This window comes from Papio anubis, chromosome 10, assembly GCF_008728515.1.
Source record: "Papio anubis isolate 15944 chromosome 10, Panubis1.0, whole genome shotgun sequence".
Taxonomy (NCBI): Eukaryota; Metazoa; Chordata; class Mammalia; order Primates; family Cercopithecidae; genus Papio; species Papio anubis.
Genome location: NC_044985.1, coordinates 55671063 through 55690646, shown reverse-complemented (window position 1 = coordinate 55690646; position 19584 = coordinate 55671063). Strand labels below are relative to the sequence as shown.

At 40.3% G+C, this 19584-nt stretch overlaps 1 protein-coding gene across 2 annotated transcripts in view; it reads right to left on the bottom strand.

The window, feature by feature from the left end:
• Positions 1 to 896: 896 nt before the first annotated feature.
• HAT1 (histone acetyltransferase 1) overlaps positions 897 to 19584 on the bottom strand; it is a 69739-nt gene continuing 51051 nt past the window's right edge. For both annotated transcript variants that reach the window (XM_017946658.3, XM_003907609.5), the window contains exons 9-11: positions 6901 to 7052; positions 3817 to 3933; positions 897 to 1343 (exon numbers count right to left, since the gene is read on the bottom strand). In XM_017946658.3, the coding sequence (XP_017802147.1) occupies positions 1176 to 1343; positions 3817 to 3933; positions 6901 to 7052 (437 nt within the window). In that variant the 3' untranslated portion in view covers positions 897 to 1175. The remainder of the gene's footprint in view (positions 1344 to 3816; positions 3934 to 6900; positions 7053 to 19584) is intronic.

Genomic DNA, 19584 nt, shown 5'->3' with positions numbered 1-19584 from the left:
ACTGATCATTAGAGAAATGTAAATTAAAACCACAATGAGATACCATCGTACACCAGTCAGAATGGCTGTTATTAAAGTCAAAAAATAACAGATGCTGGCAAGGTAGTGGAGAAAAGGGAACACTATATTATAAACTGTTGGTGGGAGTATAAATTAGTCCAACCACTGTGGAAAGCAGTGTGGCAATTCCTCAAAGAGCTAAAAACAGAACTACCATTTGACCCAGCAATCCCATTACTAGGTATATACTCAGAGGAATATCAATCATTCTACCATAAAGACACATGCATGCAAACATTCACTGCAGCACTATTCACAATAGCAAAGACATGGAATCAACCTAAATGTCCATCAGTGACAGACTGGATAAAGAAAATGTGGTATATACACACCACAGAATACTATGCAGTCATAAAAAAGAACAGGATCATGTATTTTGCCAGGACATGGATGCAGCTGGAAGCCATTGTCCTTAGCAAACTAACACAGGCACAGAAAACCAAATACTGTATGTTCTTACTTAACAAGTGGGAGTAAATGATGAGAACACATGGACACGAAGGGAACAACAGACACTGGGGCCTACTTGAAGGTGGAGGTTGGGAGAAGAGCAGAAAAATTAACTATTGGATACTAGGCTTAGTACCTGGATGTTGAAATAATCTGTATAAGAAACCCCCGGGACACTAGTTTACCTATGTAACAAACTTCCACATGTATCCCTGAACCTGAAAGTTAAAAAAGAAAAATCATGTTGAAAAAATAAAATTACCAGGATAACCTTAAAGAAATGTTTTAAAGGTGTCAGATGTAAAATCTTACAAGCAAAGTGTGGAAGGAATGATAAGTATTTAAGAATGAGGTTTATTGTAACTATTTAAGAATCATATCACACATTAACATATCACAACTAAGCATTTATTATACTGTTTAAGAAGGGAAGCAATTGCAGTAGTATTTCAGAAGCTATATCTTTTTTTAAATGCAATATATGCTCATAAACTCTAAACAGTATTTTAAAATATACAATCTCTGCAAAAGAAAATATTCAACTAAAGATAGATAACTTTTAGTATAAGCAAAATGTCACAAGATTTTAAAATTAAAGTCATCAGATTTTTCACAGCACATTGTACAGAAAATTTGCAAGCTTCCTGTACGGAACAGTATAATCTTTACTCTTGAGCGAGTCGCTCAATAACACGCCGGTAATCTTCCACTAGTTCCTGAAAACTCTCTTCCAGCTGTTCATGTTGCATGCTTATTTCTATTTGGTTCATCTGGTTTGTCAGTTCTTCTGGTCTGAGACATTTTCTCATCTTAGCAAGATCTCTCTGCTTTTTCTAAGTGACAAACAATTATTTGTTAGATTAAGAAAGCAAATATATTTCCTTATAGTCTTACAATTTTAAGTCTCCAATGTTAAAACGAAGAATACTATGAATACGCCCAAACTTGTCCCTGTGTTTTTTTTTTTTTTAAGGAAGCTTAAACGTAATGTTAACCATGAATTGCAAACCCTCTAAAAAGAGTTAACAAGAAGACCTGGTATTTGTGTCCAATGATGGTAAATATAGACATGTGACTAGCAGCCCCTCCAAAACTTTAAAGAACTCTGGGCAGTATAGACACTCAAATATTTGTTTAATAAATACAAGACATTAGCTAAAGAAAGACAACTGAGATTAAGTGCTATTATTCTTCATTTTACTATTCAATCATTAATTAATTACATTTTAAATTCCACCCAGTAAAGTACTTGTGGGCCACATGCTAATTTTAACATTAACTGTTAGAAATGTTTCAGAAACACAAATGGGAAACTGTTATACTTTAAAAATATATTAATGAGAATTTGAGTCTTTATTAAGTTCCAGACATACATTATCATACTAAACCCTCCCTGTTTAACTGATACCGCTATGCTGAGGAGTTTGCAACAGGGAGCTGGTAACAACTTTTATGCAGGACACTGTGTCAAAACAATACTGTGTCAGAGATGTTTAGGATGGGACTGGAGGACTGGGCAGCTACTGCAGTAGTTGAAGCCAGAGTTGATGAAAGCCTAGATCAAGTCAGCAGCAGCACAGACGGAGAGGACGGCAGATTTAGGGGAGAAAATAGTGGGTGGTATGAGGAAGGAAGAATGAAGAATAACTCCAAGATTCCTGGTTGGGTGGCATTATGCAAAAAAATATGAAGCTTTCATGTTTTGGATATACTGTTCTAGAACTCCTGGGCCCAAGCGATCCACCCACCTTGGCCTCCCAAAGTGCTGCGATTACAGCTGTGAGACACCGCACCCAGCCCAGTTCTGGCCTTTTAGACAGGTGAACTGGCTGGACAGGTAAAGGTACTTAATAATAAGATAAAAAAGAATTATCATTCTTTAAGAGTAGAAAATACTTGTACTTAGGAACTACAGAGATTCCCATTATTTGGCATTAGCTGTGTGACTACTACTTGTACTCAGAATTTCTTTCAATTGTTATATTTTACATAAAATGTCACATTAATATCTAAAATATATAATTCAATAAATTATTTTACTTTAGTAAAATCTTAATACTCTTAAATGTTGCCATCTATTTATACTGTTCTCTGTGCCCAAATTTCATCATTAAGACATTTTCTAGCTAACAAATATTACTTAAAGATCAAAACCTTTGGAAAGTACCATTTCTACCCATTTTCTGATGTTTCTGAATTGATAACATCAAATAATAAAATGCTACTTTGGATAATTTTTGAGGAGACCATTATAATTTATTACAACCTGCTATATGCAGATGATGGTCTGTAAAATAGAAAAACCATTAAATTGCAATGAAATGACACTATGAGGAACTATTCATACATCTATGTATGAATTCAAGATAAAATGATTTACTCATAGGCAAATAATAATTACTTTTATATTCAGAATGTGATACAGTTGAACAGAATTACAATGACAAGTTAGGAAATACAGTTGCACTGCAAAGTAAAAAGATGCTATGAAGGAAGGAAAAGTTGGGATTCAGCAAGTAGTGTCAGCCAGTGAACCATCAGCATTCAAGACTGGCTCTATAAAGCAGAATCCATGGCAAATAAAATTTAAATTTTCTTTAAATTTACAAAGGAAAACCAAAACTACGTGTACCTGATATCGTTATTTAATTTACTTTCTCAAATTATAATGCAGATTCAACTTGGTCATTTATGTTATCAGCTGTTGTGATGTATAACCCTATAGGTATAGTATATATAAATGTAGCAACAACATTTCATCATTGAGCAACTGTACTCAATAATTATCTGTTGAATAAATTAAATATTCTGCCAATCAGCTCACTACTGAGCTGCAACTAGATGACAAATTTTTTTCTTTTTTGAGATGGAGTTTTGCTCGTCACCTAAGCTGGAATACAATGGCGCAATCTTGGCTCACTGCAACCTCTGCCTCCCAGGTTCAAGCAATTCTCCTGCCTCAGCCTCCCGAGTAGCTGGGATTACAGGCACCTACCACCATGCCTGGCTAATTTTTGTATTTTTAGTAGAGACGGGGTTTCACCATGTTGGCCAGGCTGGTCTTGAACTCCTGACCTCAGGTGATCCACCCACCTTGGCCTCCCAAAGTGCTGGGATCACAGGTGTGGGCCACCACGCCTGGCCATGAGTGAGAATTTTTATAAATAACTGGAAGAATATTTCTACTTTTGTAAAAGTTAATTTTACAAAATGACTTGGACTCTCTCATACATTGGCATTTGGTAGCTTTTCTTCTGTTTTAAACAGTGAAAAGAATACAGTGTTTAAGATTCTTGAAAGTCCTACCTTATATGGGCTAATTAGTCTTCTTTTAATATCCAGTCTATAGCTTCTGTATTGTTCAGCATCACTCATGTCAGTTACTAGTAGTCGAAGAATTTCATAAACCCTTCTAGCATGTTGCTAGAATGAAACAAAAGAAAATGTGAACATTTTCAAAGTAAAAATAATGACACAGGATATATTTTCAAAGTAAAAAAAAATACATTTTTTTAAAAAGTAAAAAAATATACATATACACAGGATACATTTTCAAAGTAAAAAAAAAGAACACAGGATATATTTAATATCTGCCATGAGCAAGGAATTGTGCTAGACACCAGAGGAAAGGCAATAAAAGTAGTTGCCCTCAAGCAGTCTAGTGGGTAACACAAATGATTGTGGTATGGATAATTTAATGTGGCACGTTCATAGTTCACTGCAGCCTCAACCTCCTAGATTCAAGCCATCCTCCCACCTCAGCCTCCTGAGCAGCTGGGACCATAGGCATATGCCACCACACCCGGCTATTTTTTTTTTTTTTGTAGAAATGGGATCTCACTTTGTTGCCCAGGCTGGTCTTCGACTCCCAGCTTCAAGCAATCCTCCTGCCTCAGCCTCCCAAAGTATTAGAATTACTGGCGTAAGCTACTGCCCCAGCCTTGGTGACAGATTTTAAATAGGAGAGTAAGCAACATGCAAAAATTTTGAGTTTTAAATAAGTCACTCTTTCAGCTACATAGAAATGGTAGCAAAAAGAAGTACAGAGAGACCAATCAAGAAGCTGAGTTATTACATCAGATAAAAAACCATGAGGGCAGGAACTGGAACAGCACAAGTAAGAAGACCAAGGGGACAAGGACTCTAGAAACATATGAGAGGAAAACCTGACTTAGAGAAGGATGCAAAAATGTGAGTTTTCACAGCCTAGGAGAGATACAGGAGGCAGCAGAAAATAGAAAATCTGAAGAAAATTCTAGTCTAAGGGCAAGGATTTAAGCAATGTCAGTATATAGGTAAGAGTTAAAACCATAAGGTTGGTTAAGGTCACCTGAAGAAAGCATATACAGTGATAAAAGGAGAAAGGTCAGAAACCTGGTAGTACAGTGACAGTTAAAAAGCAGATACGGCTGGACATGGTGGCTCATGCCTGTAGTCCCAGCATTTTGGGAGGCCACGGTGGGCAGATCGCTTGAGCCTAGCAGTTTGAGAACAGCCTGTAGGAACCCTGTCTCTACAAAAATTAGCCAGGTGTGGTGGCGTACCCCTGTAGTCCCAGCTACTCGGGGGGCTCAGGTGGGAGAGTCATTTGAGCCCAGGAGGTTAAGGCTGCAGTGAGCTGTGATTATACCACTGTACTCCACCTCAGGTGACAGAGCAAGAGACCCTGTCTCAAAAAAAAAAAAAAAAGAAAAGAAAAAGAAAAAAAAGACAAATAGTATCAAGGAAATATCAGAAGAATCAGGAAGTTTTCGGTAGCACTGAAGCCAAAGGAGAACCACAGTTTTTCTGTTGGTGTTGTTTCACTTGTATATTTATTTGGGCAGGGAGTTAGGGTATGGGTAGGTTGGGAAGATAGTATTTTCTGACTTTCTGGAAGGGAACCTGAGTTGAGCCTGGAAAAATGAGTACTATCTGGCCAGGCAAATAGGAAAAGGGAGTATTTCAGGTAAAGAGAAGAGAATATGTAAAGGAATACAGAAGGAAGAAGGATGCGGCAGAGTTGGGAAATGGCTAGAAGATCAGTAAAGCCAGAGCATGTGGCAAAGTAGTAACAGGCTTGAAGCTAGCAAGGTAGGCAGGGTCCAGATTATCATGGACTCTGTGCCCTAGGTAGGGAGTTTGAATTCCTTTTTAAAGAAAGCACCATTAAAAATATATATATATATTCATACACCCTTTCTTTTAAAAGTTGAGCTATTAAACAAATTTTTTTTTTTTAAAGACGGAGTCTGTCTCTGTTGCCCAGGCTAGAGTGCAGTGGCATGATCTCGGCTCACTGCAACCTCCGCCTCCCGGGTTCAAGCGATTCTTCTGCCTCAGCCTCCTGAATAGCTGGAATTACAGGCATGCGCCACCACAAATTAATTTTTGTATTTTTAGTAGAGACAGGGTTTCACCATATTGGACAGGCTGGTCTCAAACTCCTGACTTCGTGATCCATCCGCCTTGGCCTCAAAGTGCGGGGATTACAGGCGTGAGCCACCCTGCCTGGCCTAAACAAATTTCTTTTTTTTTGTTTTTTGAGATGGAGTCTCACTCGGACGCTCAGGCTGGAGTGCAGTGGCACCATCTCAGCTCACTGCAACCTCCGCCTCCCGGGTTCAAGCAATTCTCCTGCCTCAGCCTCCCGAGTAACTGGGACTACAGGCGCATGCCACCATGACCGGCTTTTTTGTATTTTTAGTAGAGACGGGGTTTCACTGTGTTAGCCAGGATGGTCTCGATGTCCTGACCTCATGATCTGTCCACCTTGGCCTCCCAAAGTGCTGGGATTTACAGGCGTGAGCCACTGCACCCAGCCCATCCCACATACTTTCATAATCTAAATCCTACTCACTCTTCAAGGTTTATATCAAATGCCATCCTTTCTATGAAATAACTACTGATTTCCTTGCTTACATAAATGTAATAAACTCCCTTCTCTGAACTTTCATATTATTTTTTCTGTACCTATCTTAAGACATTTACCACTTTAAAATTTAAATAAATATATAAAAGTATATAAAATGAAATACATGTTTTACTTCAACCCTTCTTCCCATCAACAATGTCTCCAGAGGTACAACTACTTGAGAGAGCAAAGATAAGATCCTATTATCCATCTTTCCTCTGCTTGTTATGCTTAATACAGCAATAACACCTATTATCTTCCCATTTTATTAATGAGGAAATTGAGGCACAAGGAGGTAAATTAAATTGCCATAAATCACAGAGCAAGTGTTGGAGCTAGATTTGAACTCAGGCAATTTGGCTTCCAAGCTGTACTGTTACCCATTGCTGGTTCCCACACATGTATTCTTAATGTCCTTATAATATTTTAGTTAAGGTATACACTTTAAAAATTTGTTTGTAATTTAAATCTGTTTTCCTCCTACAGAATAAAAATACCTTATTTATTTTGAACTTCTGTTGTGCCTCTATTGCCATATCTTCATTGAATCCTTGCATTAATTTTTCCCGGGAAAAACAGGGCAAATCTTGACAAAGCTTCACAAGCACAAAGTCTCGTAATTTCACATAGCTTTTGGATGGATCTTCCGCTAAATAAATAAGGCAAAATAATATTAACATTTCCTTTATACTCAATATAATTTCTTCATCATTTGCAATCTCAACATATATGGTAGGCTAGGAAGGCAAATATTCTTAAAAGAATTACACATACAAAAGTTACAACATGAAAGGATTATTCCTTATAAGTAAAACTATTATAAATCCAATCCTTTTGCAAAGACATTTGTATTAATATTTGTGAATCAAGAGCTACCTATTTCAAATTTAAACTTTTTTTTTTTCTTTGAGACAGATTCTCACTCTGTCACTCAAGCTGGAGTGCAGTGGCATGATCACAGCTCACCACAGCCTCAACCTCACAGGATCAGGTGATCCTCCTATTTCAGCCTCCCTAGTAGCTAGGACTACAGGCTCCCGCCACCACACTTGGGTAATTTTTGTATTTTTTGTAGAGACAGGGTTTCACCATGTTGCCCAGGCTGGTTTTGAATTCCTGGGCTCAAGTGATCCACCTGCCTCAGCCTCCCAAAGTGCTAGGATTATAAGCATAAGTGACTACACCCAGCCTCAAATTTAAACTTTTTAACTGGCATGGTATCACATGCATCTTAGTTTTGATTCCAATTAAAGTAGCTGTATAAGTGGGAGATTCAAATTTGGATGAACAGATCAGGCACAGTGACACACGACTGTAATCTCAGCACTTTGGGAGACATGAGGCAGGCAGATCACTTGAGGCCAGGAGTTAGAGACCAGCCTGGCCAACATGACAAAATCCCATCTCTACTAAAAATACAAAAATTAGGCTGGGTGTGGTGGCTCACGCCTGTAATCCCAGCACTTTGGGAGGCCAAGGCAGGCAGATCACCTGAGGTCAGGAGTTCGAGAAAGCCTGGTCAACATAGTGAAACTGTTTCTACTAAAAATACAAAAATTAGCCGAGCATGGTGGTGCATGCCTGTAATCTCAGCTAGTCAGGAGACTGAGGCAGGAGAATTACTTGAACCTGGGAGGCGGAGGCTGCAGTAAGCTGAGATCGCACCACTGTACTCCAGCCTGGGCGACAGAGTGACACTCTGTCTCCAGAAAAACAAACAAACAACAAATTAGCCAGGTGTGGTCATGCACACTCCTCCCAGCTACTCAGGAGGCTGAAGCATGAGAAGCACTTGACTCTTGGAGGCTGAGGTTGTAGTGAGTGAGCCAAGACTGTGCTACTGCACTCCACCCTGGGTGACAGAGACTGTCTCAAAAAAAAAAAAATTCATACAGAAAGACAAAGGACCCAGAATAGCCAAAACAATATTGAAAAAGAACAGGCCGGGCACAGTGGCTCACACCTGTAATCCCAGCACTTTGGGAAGCCAAGGCAGGCGGATCACAAGGTCAGGAGTTTGAGACCAGCCTGGCCAACATGGTGAAACCCCGTCTGTGCTAAAAATACAAAAATTAGCCGGGCGTGGTGGTGGTAATCCCAGCTACTTGGGAGGCTGAGGCAGGAGAATCACTTGAACCGAGGCTGCAGTGAGCCGAGATTGTGTCACTGCACTCCAGCCTGGGCAACAGAGCAAGACTCCATCTGGGGGAAAAAAAAAAGAACAAAACATGGAGGACTAAACACTTTCTGATTTTAAAACTTACTTCAAACCTAAGATAATCAAGACCGTGTGACACTAGCATAAGGACAGACATATACATCAAACGAACTGAACTGATAGTCTAGAAATAAAACCATAGATTTAGGTCTGTTAATCTTGGAGAAGGTTGCAAAGACAATTCAATGGGGGAAAGAAGAGTCTTTTCAACATATGGTGATGGGACAATTGGATCTCTATCATCAAAAGTATAAAGTTGGATCCCCTTTCCTCACACCATACATAAAAATTAACCAAAATTGATCATAGTCCCACATTTAAGAGGTAAAACTATAAAACTCTTAAAAGAAAACACAGAGTAAATCTTCATGACCTCTGGTTAGACAACAGTTTCTTAGATAATGAGACCAAAGCATAAGCAACAAAAGAAAAAATAGATAAACTAGGTGACAAAAAATTTAAAACTCTTGTATTTCAAATGATACTAGTAAGAAAATGAAAAAAATAACATACAGAATGGGAGACTATTTGTAAATCATGTATCTAATAAAACACTTGTATCCAGACTCATATAAATTGGTATAAAAACTCTTATAATTTCATTAAAAAAACCCAACTAAAAAATAGGCAAAGGATCTAAATTGACATTTATCAATAAGATATATACAAGTGGATAATAAGCACATGGAAAAATGCACAATCTCCCTAGCGGAAATGTGAATCAAAACCACAATGATATACCACTTCATACCTACAAGGATGGCTAGAATTAACAACACAGTAACAAGTATTGATAAGTATATGGAGAAATTGAAACCCTGATACCCTGATATTACATTAATAGAAATGTAAAATGGTGTAGCCATTTTGGAAAATAGTCTGGTGATTCCTCAAAAAGTTAAACCAGATTTCCCATAATTTCCAGTCTTTGGTATATACCCAAGAGATAGGAAAACACAGGTCCACATAAAAATTTGTACATGACTGTTCCTAGTAGCATTATTCATTCATAAGAGCCAAAAAGTGGGAACAATCTAAAGTGGGAACAATCTAAAATGTTCAACTAACCAATGAATATATAAAATGATATAACACACAGTGGTATATTATTTGGCAATAAGAAGAAATGAAGTACTGTTATATGCTATAAGAATGCACCTTGAAAACATTATGCTATGTAAAAGAAACTAGTCACATATTGCATGATTCCAATGTCCAGAATAGGCAAATTTATAGAGACAGGAAGTAGATTAGTGGTTGCCTAGGGATAGGAGTTGAGGGGAGGAAAGGAGTGCTAACAGGGATTTCTTTTGGGGGTTTCCTTTATTGGGGGAACAGAATATTCCAAAATTAGATTATTCACTAGGGCCGCTAGCACTTTGGGAGGCAGAGGTGGACAGATCTCTTGAGACTAGAAGTTTAAGGCCAGCCTGGCCAACAAGGCCAAACACCGTCTCTACTAAAAATACAAAAATTAGCCAGGTGTGGTGGCACATTCCTGTGATCCCAGCTACTCAGAAGGCTGAGGCACGAGAGTCGCTTGAACCTAGGAGGCAGAGGTTGCAGTGAGCTGCAATCACCCTACTGCACTCCAGCCTGGGTGACAGACTGAGACTGTCTCAAACAAACAAAAATATTATGGTGATAGTTGTGCTGTAAATATCATCTTAAAACTGTCTACTTTCAGTGAATGAATTGTATGGTGTGTTAATTATATACCAATAAAGCTATTTTTTAAAAAAGCCTGAGAGAGGGTAATGTCTTATGATTCCAAGAAAAACATTCATGGCTGAGTGTGGTGGCTCAAGCCTGTAATCCCAGCACTTTGGGAGGCCGAGACGGGCGGATCACGAGGTCAGGAGATTGAGACTATCCTGGCTAACATGGTGAAACCCCGTCTCTACTAAAAAATACAAAAAACTAGCCGGGCGCAGTGGCGGGTGCCTGTAGTCCCAGCTACTCGGGAGGCTGAGGCAGGAGAATGGCGTAAACTCGGGAGGCGGAGCTTGCAGTGAGCTGAGATCCGGCCACTGCACTCCAGCCTGGGCGACAGAGCAAGACTCCATCTCAAAAAAAAAAAAAAAAAAAGAAACACATTCATTCATTCAACTCATTTGTACTAAATACCTTTTTTATGCTTCTATGCCACAGTTAATTATTCACATCATATGCATGTAGTTATTAAGTGCCATTTGACTATGACTTTAAAATAGTAAGAATTGAAATCAAGCCACTGCATCAATTTGGGATGAAATTATGATCTATTAAGAATGGTGAAATCAACAGTAAAACAAAATAAGTAAAATACAGACCTACACAGAAAATCAAGTAAACCTAAGACTGTTATATAATTTGTCACCCTATCCCATTCTTCAGTCTTTTCTCACTTTAATTTACCTGCATCATCCGTTATACAAGCCACCCAGAAACCTGGAGGACATTTATTTCTTCCATCTGGTTCCACTAGTATTTTTGTCAACTAATAACCTTTTTTTTAACTCATCCTCCTTACCTGTTCTCCCCTGCTTTATAAAATATAAACTGAACTCTGACACCACCCTATATTAAAATTGTTCAAGCATATAAGAGAGGAAAGGAAGGAACAGAAAAAATACTTGAAGAAATAATGGTCAAAAACTTCCCAAATTTGATGAAAAACACTGGTCAACAATCTAGGAAGCTCAAACTTCAACTAGGAAAAACATAAAGAGATCTACACCCAAACGTATCATAATCAAACTGTCAAAAGTGAAACAAAAAATCTTTAAAGCAGCAAGGGAAAAATGACTCATTAGAAACCAAGGAGGTCAGAAGTCAGTGGGATGACATATTCAAAGTACCAACAGGAGAAAAAAACCTATCAACCAAGAATTCTGTATCCAGCAAAACTATCCTTCAAAATAAAGGTGAAATAAAGATATTCCCAGAAAACCAAAGACTGAGGAAATCTGCTGCCAGCTGACCTGCCCAAAAGAAATATTAAAGAACTGCTTCAGGCTAAAAGAACATGGTACCACTGAAATCCACATGAAGAAATTAAGTATACTCATAAAGATATACGTAAAAGTTAATATAAGTATTTTTTCTCTTTTCTTCTCTCAACTAATTTAAAAGACAATTACATAAAGCAATAATTATAAACCAGTGTTTGGCTTATAGTAATACATAAGGATGTGGCCAGGAACGGTGGCTTATACCTGTAATCCCAGCATTTTCAGAGGCCAAAGCAAGCAGACTGCTTGAGCTCAGGAGTATGAGACCAAAAAGTACAAAAATTTAGCCAGGTGCGGTGGCATGCACCTTTAAACCCAGCTACTCGGGAGGCTAAGGCAGGAGAATCTATTGAGCTTGGGAGGCAGAGGTTGCAGTGAGCCCAGGTCACACCTTTGCACTCCAGCCTGGGCAACAGGAGGAAAACCCTGTCTCAAAAAAAAAAAAAAAAAGATGTAATCCTACTGAGCAGCTAGGACTAGGACTACAGGTGTGTGCCACCACACTCTGCTAATTCTTTTTTTCTTTCTGGTAAAGAGATGGGATCTTGCTATGTTGCCCAGACTGGTCTGAAACTCCTGGCCTCAAGTGATCCTTCCTCCTTGGCCTCCCAAAGTACTGGGATTACAGGCATTAGTCACTGAGTCCAGCCTAAGAAAATAACTTAAAAAAAAAAAAATTTAAAAACCACAAAGAAATTGAAGTGGTTCAATAGAAAATATTATTTAACACAAAAGAAGGCAGTAAAAAAGAAACAAAATAACAAAAAGGGTTTGACTCACACCTGTAATCCCTGCACCTTGAGAGGCCAAGGCGGGAGGATCACTTGAGCTCAAGAGTTCAAGACCAGCCTAGGCAACATAGCGAGACCCTGTCTCCACTAAAAATTAAAAAAATCAGCCAAAGTGTGGTGGCATACACCTGTAGTCTCAGCTACTTGGTAGGTTGAGAGGGGAGGACAGCTCGGGCCCAGGAGTTTGAGGCTGCAGTGAGCCATGATCATGCCACTGGACTTCAGACTCTGACAGAGCAAGACCCTGTCCTCCCCTCCCCACCAAAATAAATGAGACATATAGAGAACAAACAGCAAAATGGCAGGCATAATTCTAACCATAATAATAATTACATTAAATGCATGTATATTAAAATATTCTAATCAAAAGGCAAAGATTGTCAGACTGAATTTTAAAAGATCCAACCATACGCTGTCCACAAGAGAAACATTTTAGATTCAAGATGGATAGGTTCAAAGTCTAATGATGAAAAAAGATAGCCGGGCACCGTGGCTCACGCCTTTAATTGCAGCACTTTGGGAGGCTGAGGCGGGCACATCACCCGAGGTCAGGAGTTTGAGACCAGCCTGACCAACATGGTGAAACCCCATTTCTATTAAAAATACAAAAATTAGCCAAATGTGGTGGTGGGCACCTGTAATTCCAGCTACCTGGGAGGCCAAGGGAGGAGAACCCAGGAGGCGGAGGTTGCACTGAGCCAAGATTGTGCCACTGCACTCCAGTCTGGGTGACAGAGACTTCGTCTCCAAAAAAAAAAAAAAGATATACCAAGCAAACAGTATGCAAGCTAGAGTGGCCATATTAATATCAGGCAAAATAGAGTTTAAAGCCAGATGCAGTGGCTCATGCCTGTAATTCCAACACTCTGAGAGACCGAGTCAGGTAGATCGCTTGAGCCCTGGAGTTTGAGACCAGCCTAGGCAATATGGCAAAACTTTGTCTCTTTTTTTTTTTTTTTAAGAGTTTAAGACAAAAAAGGGGCACATTTTATAATGATAAAAAAAGTTTATTCATCAGGAAGATATTACAATTATAAACAAATGCACAACTAATAACAGAGCCCCAAAATACATGAAGAAAATACTGACAGAATTAAAGGGAGAAACAGACAACAGAAATAGTTTGAAATTTCAATACTGCACTCTCAATAATGGATAGAACAATTAGACAGAAAATTGGCAAAGATATAGAAGGCCTGAATAGCACTATCAATCAACTTGGCCCAACTGATATTTATAGAACATTTTACCCAATAACAGCAAAATACATGTTCTTTATGAGTGTGCAAGGAACATTCATCCAGGAAAGACTTAATGTTAGGCCAGGGATTAATAAACTATGATGGCCCACGGGCCAATCTTGCCTGTGGCCTGTTTTTGTATGGTATGTGAACTAAGAATGGTTTCTAAACAACAAGAACAAAAACCAAGAGTATGCAACAGAGACTGTGTGTAGCTTGCAAAGCATAAAATACATCCTATCCTTAAAAAAAAAAAAAAAAAAAAAATTTGCCCCCTAAGCTTGAACAGAAAACAAAACTCAATACATGAAAAAGGGCTGGGCATGATGGCTCACACCTGTGATCTTAGCACTTTGGGAGGCCAAGACGGGGGCACTGCTTGAGCCCAGGAGTTCCAGACCAGCCTGGGCAACATGGCAAAACCCCGTTTCTACAAAAATAGTAAAAATTAGCTGGGTGTGGTGGCGTGCACCTGTAGGCCCAACGACTTGGGAGGCTGAGGCAGAAGGATCACTTGAGGCCAGAGGCTGCAGTGAGCCATGATTATGGCACTGCACTCCAGTGTGGGCGACAGAGCAAGATTCTGTCTCAAAAGATAGGTAGGTAGAATAAATGAAATAGAAAAAATAGAATAAATGAAAAAGGTTCACTGGAAGGTCATGCAAAAATTAAATATAAAATCACATAAGTAAATGAAAAAGGACCGAAATCATTCTCTCTCTCTCTCTCTCTCTCTCTCTATATATATATATATATATATATTTTTTTTGGAGACAGAGTCTCGCTCTGTTGCCCAGGCTGGAGAGCAGTGGCGTGATCTTGGTTCACTGCAAGCTCCGCCTCCTGGGTTCACACCATTCTCCTGCCTCAGCCTCCCGAGTAGCGGGACTACAGGCGCCTGCCACCGTGCCTGGCTAATTTTTTGTATTTTTAGTAGAGTTAGCGTTTCACCGTGGTAGGCAGGATGGTCTCAATCTCCTGACCTCATGATCTGCCTGCCTCAGCCTCCCAAAGTGCTGAGATTACAGGCGTCAGCCAACGTGCCCGGCCTTTTTTTTTCAGACGGAGTTTCGCTCTTGTTGCCCAGGCTGGAGTGCAATGGTGCCATCTCGGCTCACTGCAACCTCAGCCTCCCACGTTCAAGCGATTCTCCTGCCTCAGCCTCTCAAGTAGCTTGGATTACAGGCAGGTGCCACCACGCCCGGCTAATTTTGTATTTTTAGTAGCCACGGGGTTTCTCCTTGTTGATCAGGCTGGTCTCAAACTCCTGACCTCAGATGATCTGCTGGCCTCCACCTCCCAAAATGTTGGGATTACAGGCGTGAGCCACCACGCCCGGCCCTAAAATATGTTAACAACAGTGGAATTAAATTCAAACTTTACAAAAGGAAACATGGGAATCCACATTATTTAGAAATTGAACAACAGGCTTTAAATAATCCTTGGATCAAAAAAGAAATCACAAGGAAAATTAAAACATATTTTGAACTGAATGAAAATGAAAGCACAATTTCTAAAAAGTATGTGATGCAGCTACATCAATGCTTATATTTATACATAAATGTATATTATGTGTAAATATTTAGGTATTTAAATGTCTATATTAGGGGCCGGATGCGATGGCTCACGCCTGTAATCCCAGCACTTTGGGAGGCTGAGGCGGGCGGATCACGAGGTCAGAAGATCAAGACCACGGTGAAACCCCGTCTCTACTAAAAATGCAAAAAATTAGCCAGGCGTGGTGGCAGGCGCCTGTAGTCCCAGCTACTCAGGAGGCTGAGGCACGAGAATGGTGTGAACCTGGGAGGCGGAGCTTGCAGTGAACCGAGATCGCGCCACTGTACTCCAGCCTGGGTGCCAGAGCGAGACTCCGTCTCAAAAACAAAATGTCGGCCGGGCGCAGTGGCTCAAGCCTGTAATCCCAGCACTTTGGGAGGCCAAGACGGGCGGATCACGAGGTCAGGAGATTGAGACCATCCTGGCTAACATGGTGAAACCTCCTCTCTACTAAAAAAGCAAAAAACTAGCCGGACGAGGTGGTGGGCGCCTGTAGTCCCACCTACTTGGGAGGCTGAGGCAGGAGAATGGCGAAAACTCGGGAGGCGGAGCTTGCAGTGAGCTGAGATCCGGCCATTGCACTCCAGACTGGGCGACAGAGCCAGACTCCGTCTCAGAAAGGAAAAAAAAAATGTCTATATTAGAAAAGAAAGGCCAAGCATGGTGGCTCACAACTGTAATCTCAGCACTTTGGGAGGCCAAAGTGGGCCAATCAATCATTTGGGGCCAAGAGTTCAAGACAAGCCTGGCCAACAAAGCAAAGTCCTGTCTCTACCAAAAATACAAAAATGAGCTGGGTGCAGTGGCGCATGCCTATAGTCCCAGCTGCCCAGGAGGCTGAGGCCTGAGAATCGCTTAAGCCTGGGAGGTGGAGGAGGTTCCACCACTTCACTCCAGCCTGGGTGACAGAGCGAGACTCTGTCTAAAAAAAGAAAAGAAAAGAAGACAAATCAATATAACCTAAGATTCTATCTTAACTAGAAAAGGAAGGGCAAATTAAACCCAAAGTAATAAGAAGCAATAATAAAAAAAGAGTAGAAATCAATGAAAAAGAAAACAAAAATAGACAAGTTCACATAAACACAAAGTTGGTTCTTTGAAATGATCGATGAATTGACAAACCTTTAGTTAGAATGACTGAAAAAAAAGAGAAAACAACATTTACCAAAATCAGGTATGAAAGAAGGGATATTCCTACCAACTTTACAGAAATTAGAAGAATTGTAAGGGAATATGCCATGAACTTTATGCCAACAAATAAGACAACTTAGATGAAATAGACAGCTTCTAGAAAGACACAAATTACCAAAATGACTCAAAAAGTAAATGACTATGTGAACTGACTATAACGAAGACATTTAATTACCAACTAAAAATCTTCCCACAAAGACAATCTACAACCAGATGGCTTTACTGGTAAATTCCACGAAACACCCGAAGAAGAAATAATGATCCTTCTTCACAAACTATTCTAGAAAATAGAGGAAACAGCCCAGGCGCGGGGGCTCATGCCTGTAATCCCAGCACTTTGGGAGGCTGAGGCAAGTGGATCACCTGAGGTCAGGAGTTCGAGACCAGCCTGGCCAACATGGTGAAACCCCATCTCTACTAAAAATACAAAAATTAACCAGGCGTGGTGGTGCAGGCCTGTAGTCCCAGCTACTCGGGAGGCTGAGGCAAGAGAATCAGTTGACCCTGGGAGGCAGAGGTTGCAGTGAGCCAAGATGGCGCCACTGCACTGGCAACAGAGTGAGACTCCATCTCCATTAAAAGGGAAGGGAAGGGGAGGGGAGGGGACAGAGGAAACCCTTCCCTTCCCTGCTTCCCCCTTCCCTTCCCTACTCATTCTATGAGGTCAGAGTTACCCTGACACTAAGGATCTAAGACAAAAACTATAAATCACTATCCCTCATGAATGCAGATACAAATGTCCTCAACAAATATTAGCAAACCAAATCTGGCAATATATAAAATGAATTACATACCAGAACTAAATGAGATTTATACCAGAAATGCAAAGTTGGTTTAACATCCAAAAAAAATCAATCAATGTAACATACCATGTTAACAAAATAAATGAGAAAAATTCAATACATGCAGAACAAAGCATTTGACAAAATCAAACATCAATTCATGATAAAAATGCTCAACAATCTAGAAATAGAAGGGAACTGCCTCAATTTCATAATTAACACATATGAAAGCTACAGCTAACATCATCGACAATGGTGAAAGACCAAATGCTTTCCCTCTAAAACTGGAAGCAAGGCATAGCTGTCTGCTTTCACCATTTCCAGTCACCATATAGAGTTCTCAGCTAAGCATTTGGGTAAGAAAAAGAAAGAAAATGCATCTGACTGCAAGGGACGAAGTAAAAATGTCTTTACAGACAATGTGATCCTGTATGTGGAAAATTCTAACCAAAAAACCACTACAACTAATAAACAAGTTCAGCGAGGCTGCAGGATAGAACATCGATATATAAAACCCAATTGTATTTCTACATACTAAAACAATCAATGATCCAAAAATGAAATTAAGAAAATAATCCCATTCCCAACAGCATCAAAAATAAAACATTTACAAATAAAGTTAACAAAAGTAGTGCAAAATTTGTATACTGAAAACATTGTTTAGAAAAGTTTTAAAAGATCTAACTAAATGGAGATATTTCCTTTCTTTTTTTTTGAGATAGGGTCTCACTCACCCAGGCTGCAGTGCAGTGTACGATCTTGGCTCACTGCAGCCTCGACCTTCTGGGCTCAAGTGATCCTCCCACCTCAGCCTCGTGAGTAGCTGGGCCCACAGGTGCTTGCCAACATGCCTGGCTAATTTTTGTATTTTTGTAGAGATGGAGTTTCGCCATTGCCTAGGCTGGTCTCGAACTCCTGGGCTCAAGAGATCCACCTGCTGCAGCCTCCCAAAGTGCTGGGATTACAGGTGCAAGCCACCATGCCTGGCCCAAGACATTTCATATTAATGGATTAGAGCAGTGGTCCCCAACCTTTTTGGTACCAGAAGTGCCAAAAATCTCTAGCACCAGGGATTTTGTGGAAGGCATTTTTTCCCTGGGGGTGAGGGGAACAGACAAGGGATGGTTTCTAGATGAAACTATTCTACCTCAGATCAGTCATCAGGCATTAGATTTGACCTATATCCTTTACATGTGCAGTTCACAATAGGGTCTGTGCTCCTATGAGAATCTAATGCCGCCACTGATCTGACAGGAGGTAAAGCTCAGGCAGTAATGCTTGTTCACCCATCATTTACCTCCTGCTGTGCAGCCCAGTCCTAATAGGCTCTGGACCAGTACCAGTCCGTAGCCCGGGGTTTTGAGACCCCGGATTAGAGGATTCTGAATTGTTAAGATGGGACTTTTCTTCAAATAAATAACAGATTCAATGTAATCCTCAATCTCTATCAAGACTCAAGAGATTTTTTTTTTTTTTTTTTTTTTGCAGAAATTGGCGAGCTTATGCTAAAATTTTTATGGAAATACAAGGGACGTTGTATAAACAAAATAATTTTGAAAAAGAACAAAGTTGGAGGACTTTCACTTCTGATTTCAAGACTCATATATGGTTGAGGTGCTGCTTTGCCAGAGCCTCTGTGCCTAAAGGAAGGAGAAAGGGAGGCCACAAAGGCTAAGCAAGGCAGTACATAATTCCCCAAGCAGATCAATGTACAGCTCCAAGTTGAAAAGCAAAAGGCCAGAGAAGACACAAGAAGAGAGTGGAGAATGGAAGCTGCAAGTAACCCCAAAAAGAAGAAATCTCTAGCATCAGGCAAGAGATTGCCTGAGAATGAAGATGACTGACTGCCAACAAAAGTACAAAGGCATAGAACAGCTCATTGACATGAAGAACCCCAATTGGGTGCCACAGATAACCAGAAAGGTCACACAACTGAATCTGGGCAGGCCAAAGGAGATTTCAAGAAAAGAAGACATTAAGAGAAAGCAAAAGAGCATTACATGAAATTGCATTTAGCTTGGAAGACAGAGCAGGTGATTATCTGGAAATAGCAGGAGAAAGCCAAGAGGAAGAAAGACAGGAAAGCAAAAGATGATTCATCTTTGTCAGGAAAGTGAATGCAGTCACTCTCCCTGAAGAAGTAAGCATGGACTATACAGGAGGAGATACCAGGAACTGGGCCATGCTGCCAAAACCTCTGCTGTGCCTTGCCCACTCTGTGTTGTCACCACTGCAGCAGCCCTTTACAGCTAGGAGACCCCACAGCCTGCTGCCTGTGGGGGTTGGGGAAGGGCACCTGCTATAACTTTGTGTGTGCCAGGCAAGGTGCAGTTGCTTACACCTGTAATCCCTTGCTTTGGGAGGCCAAGGCAGGACAGCTGGAGCCCTGGAGTTCAAGACCAGCCTGG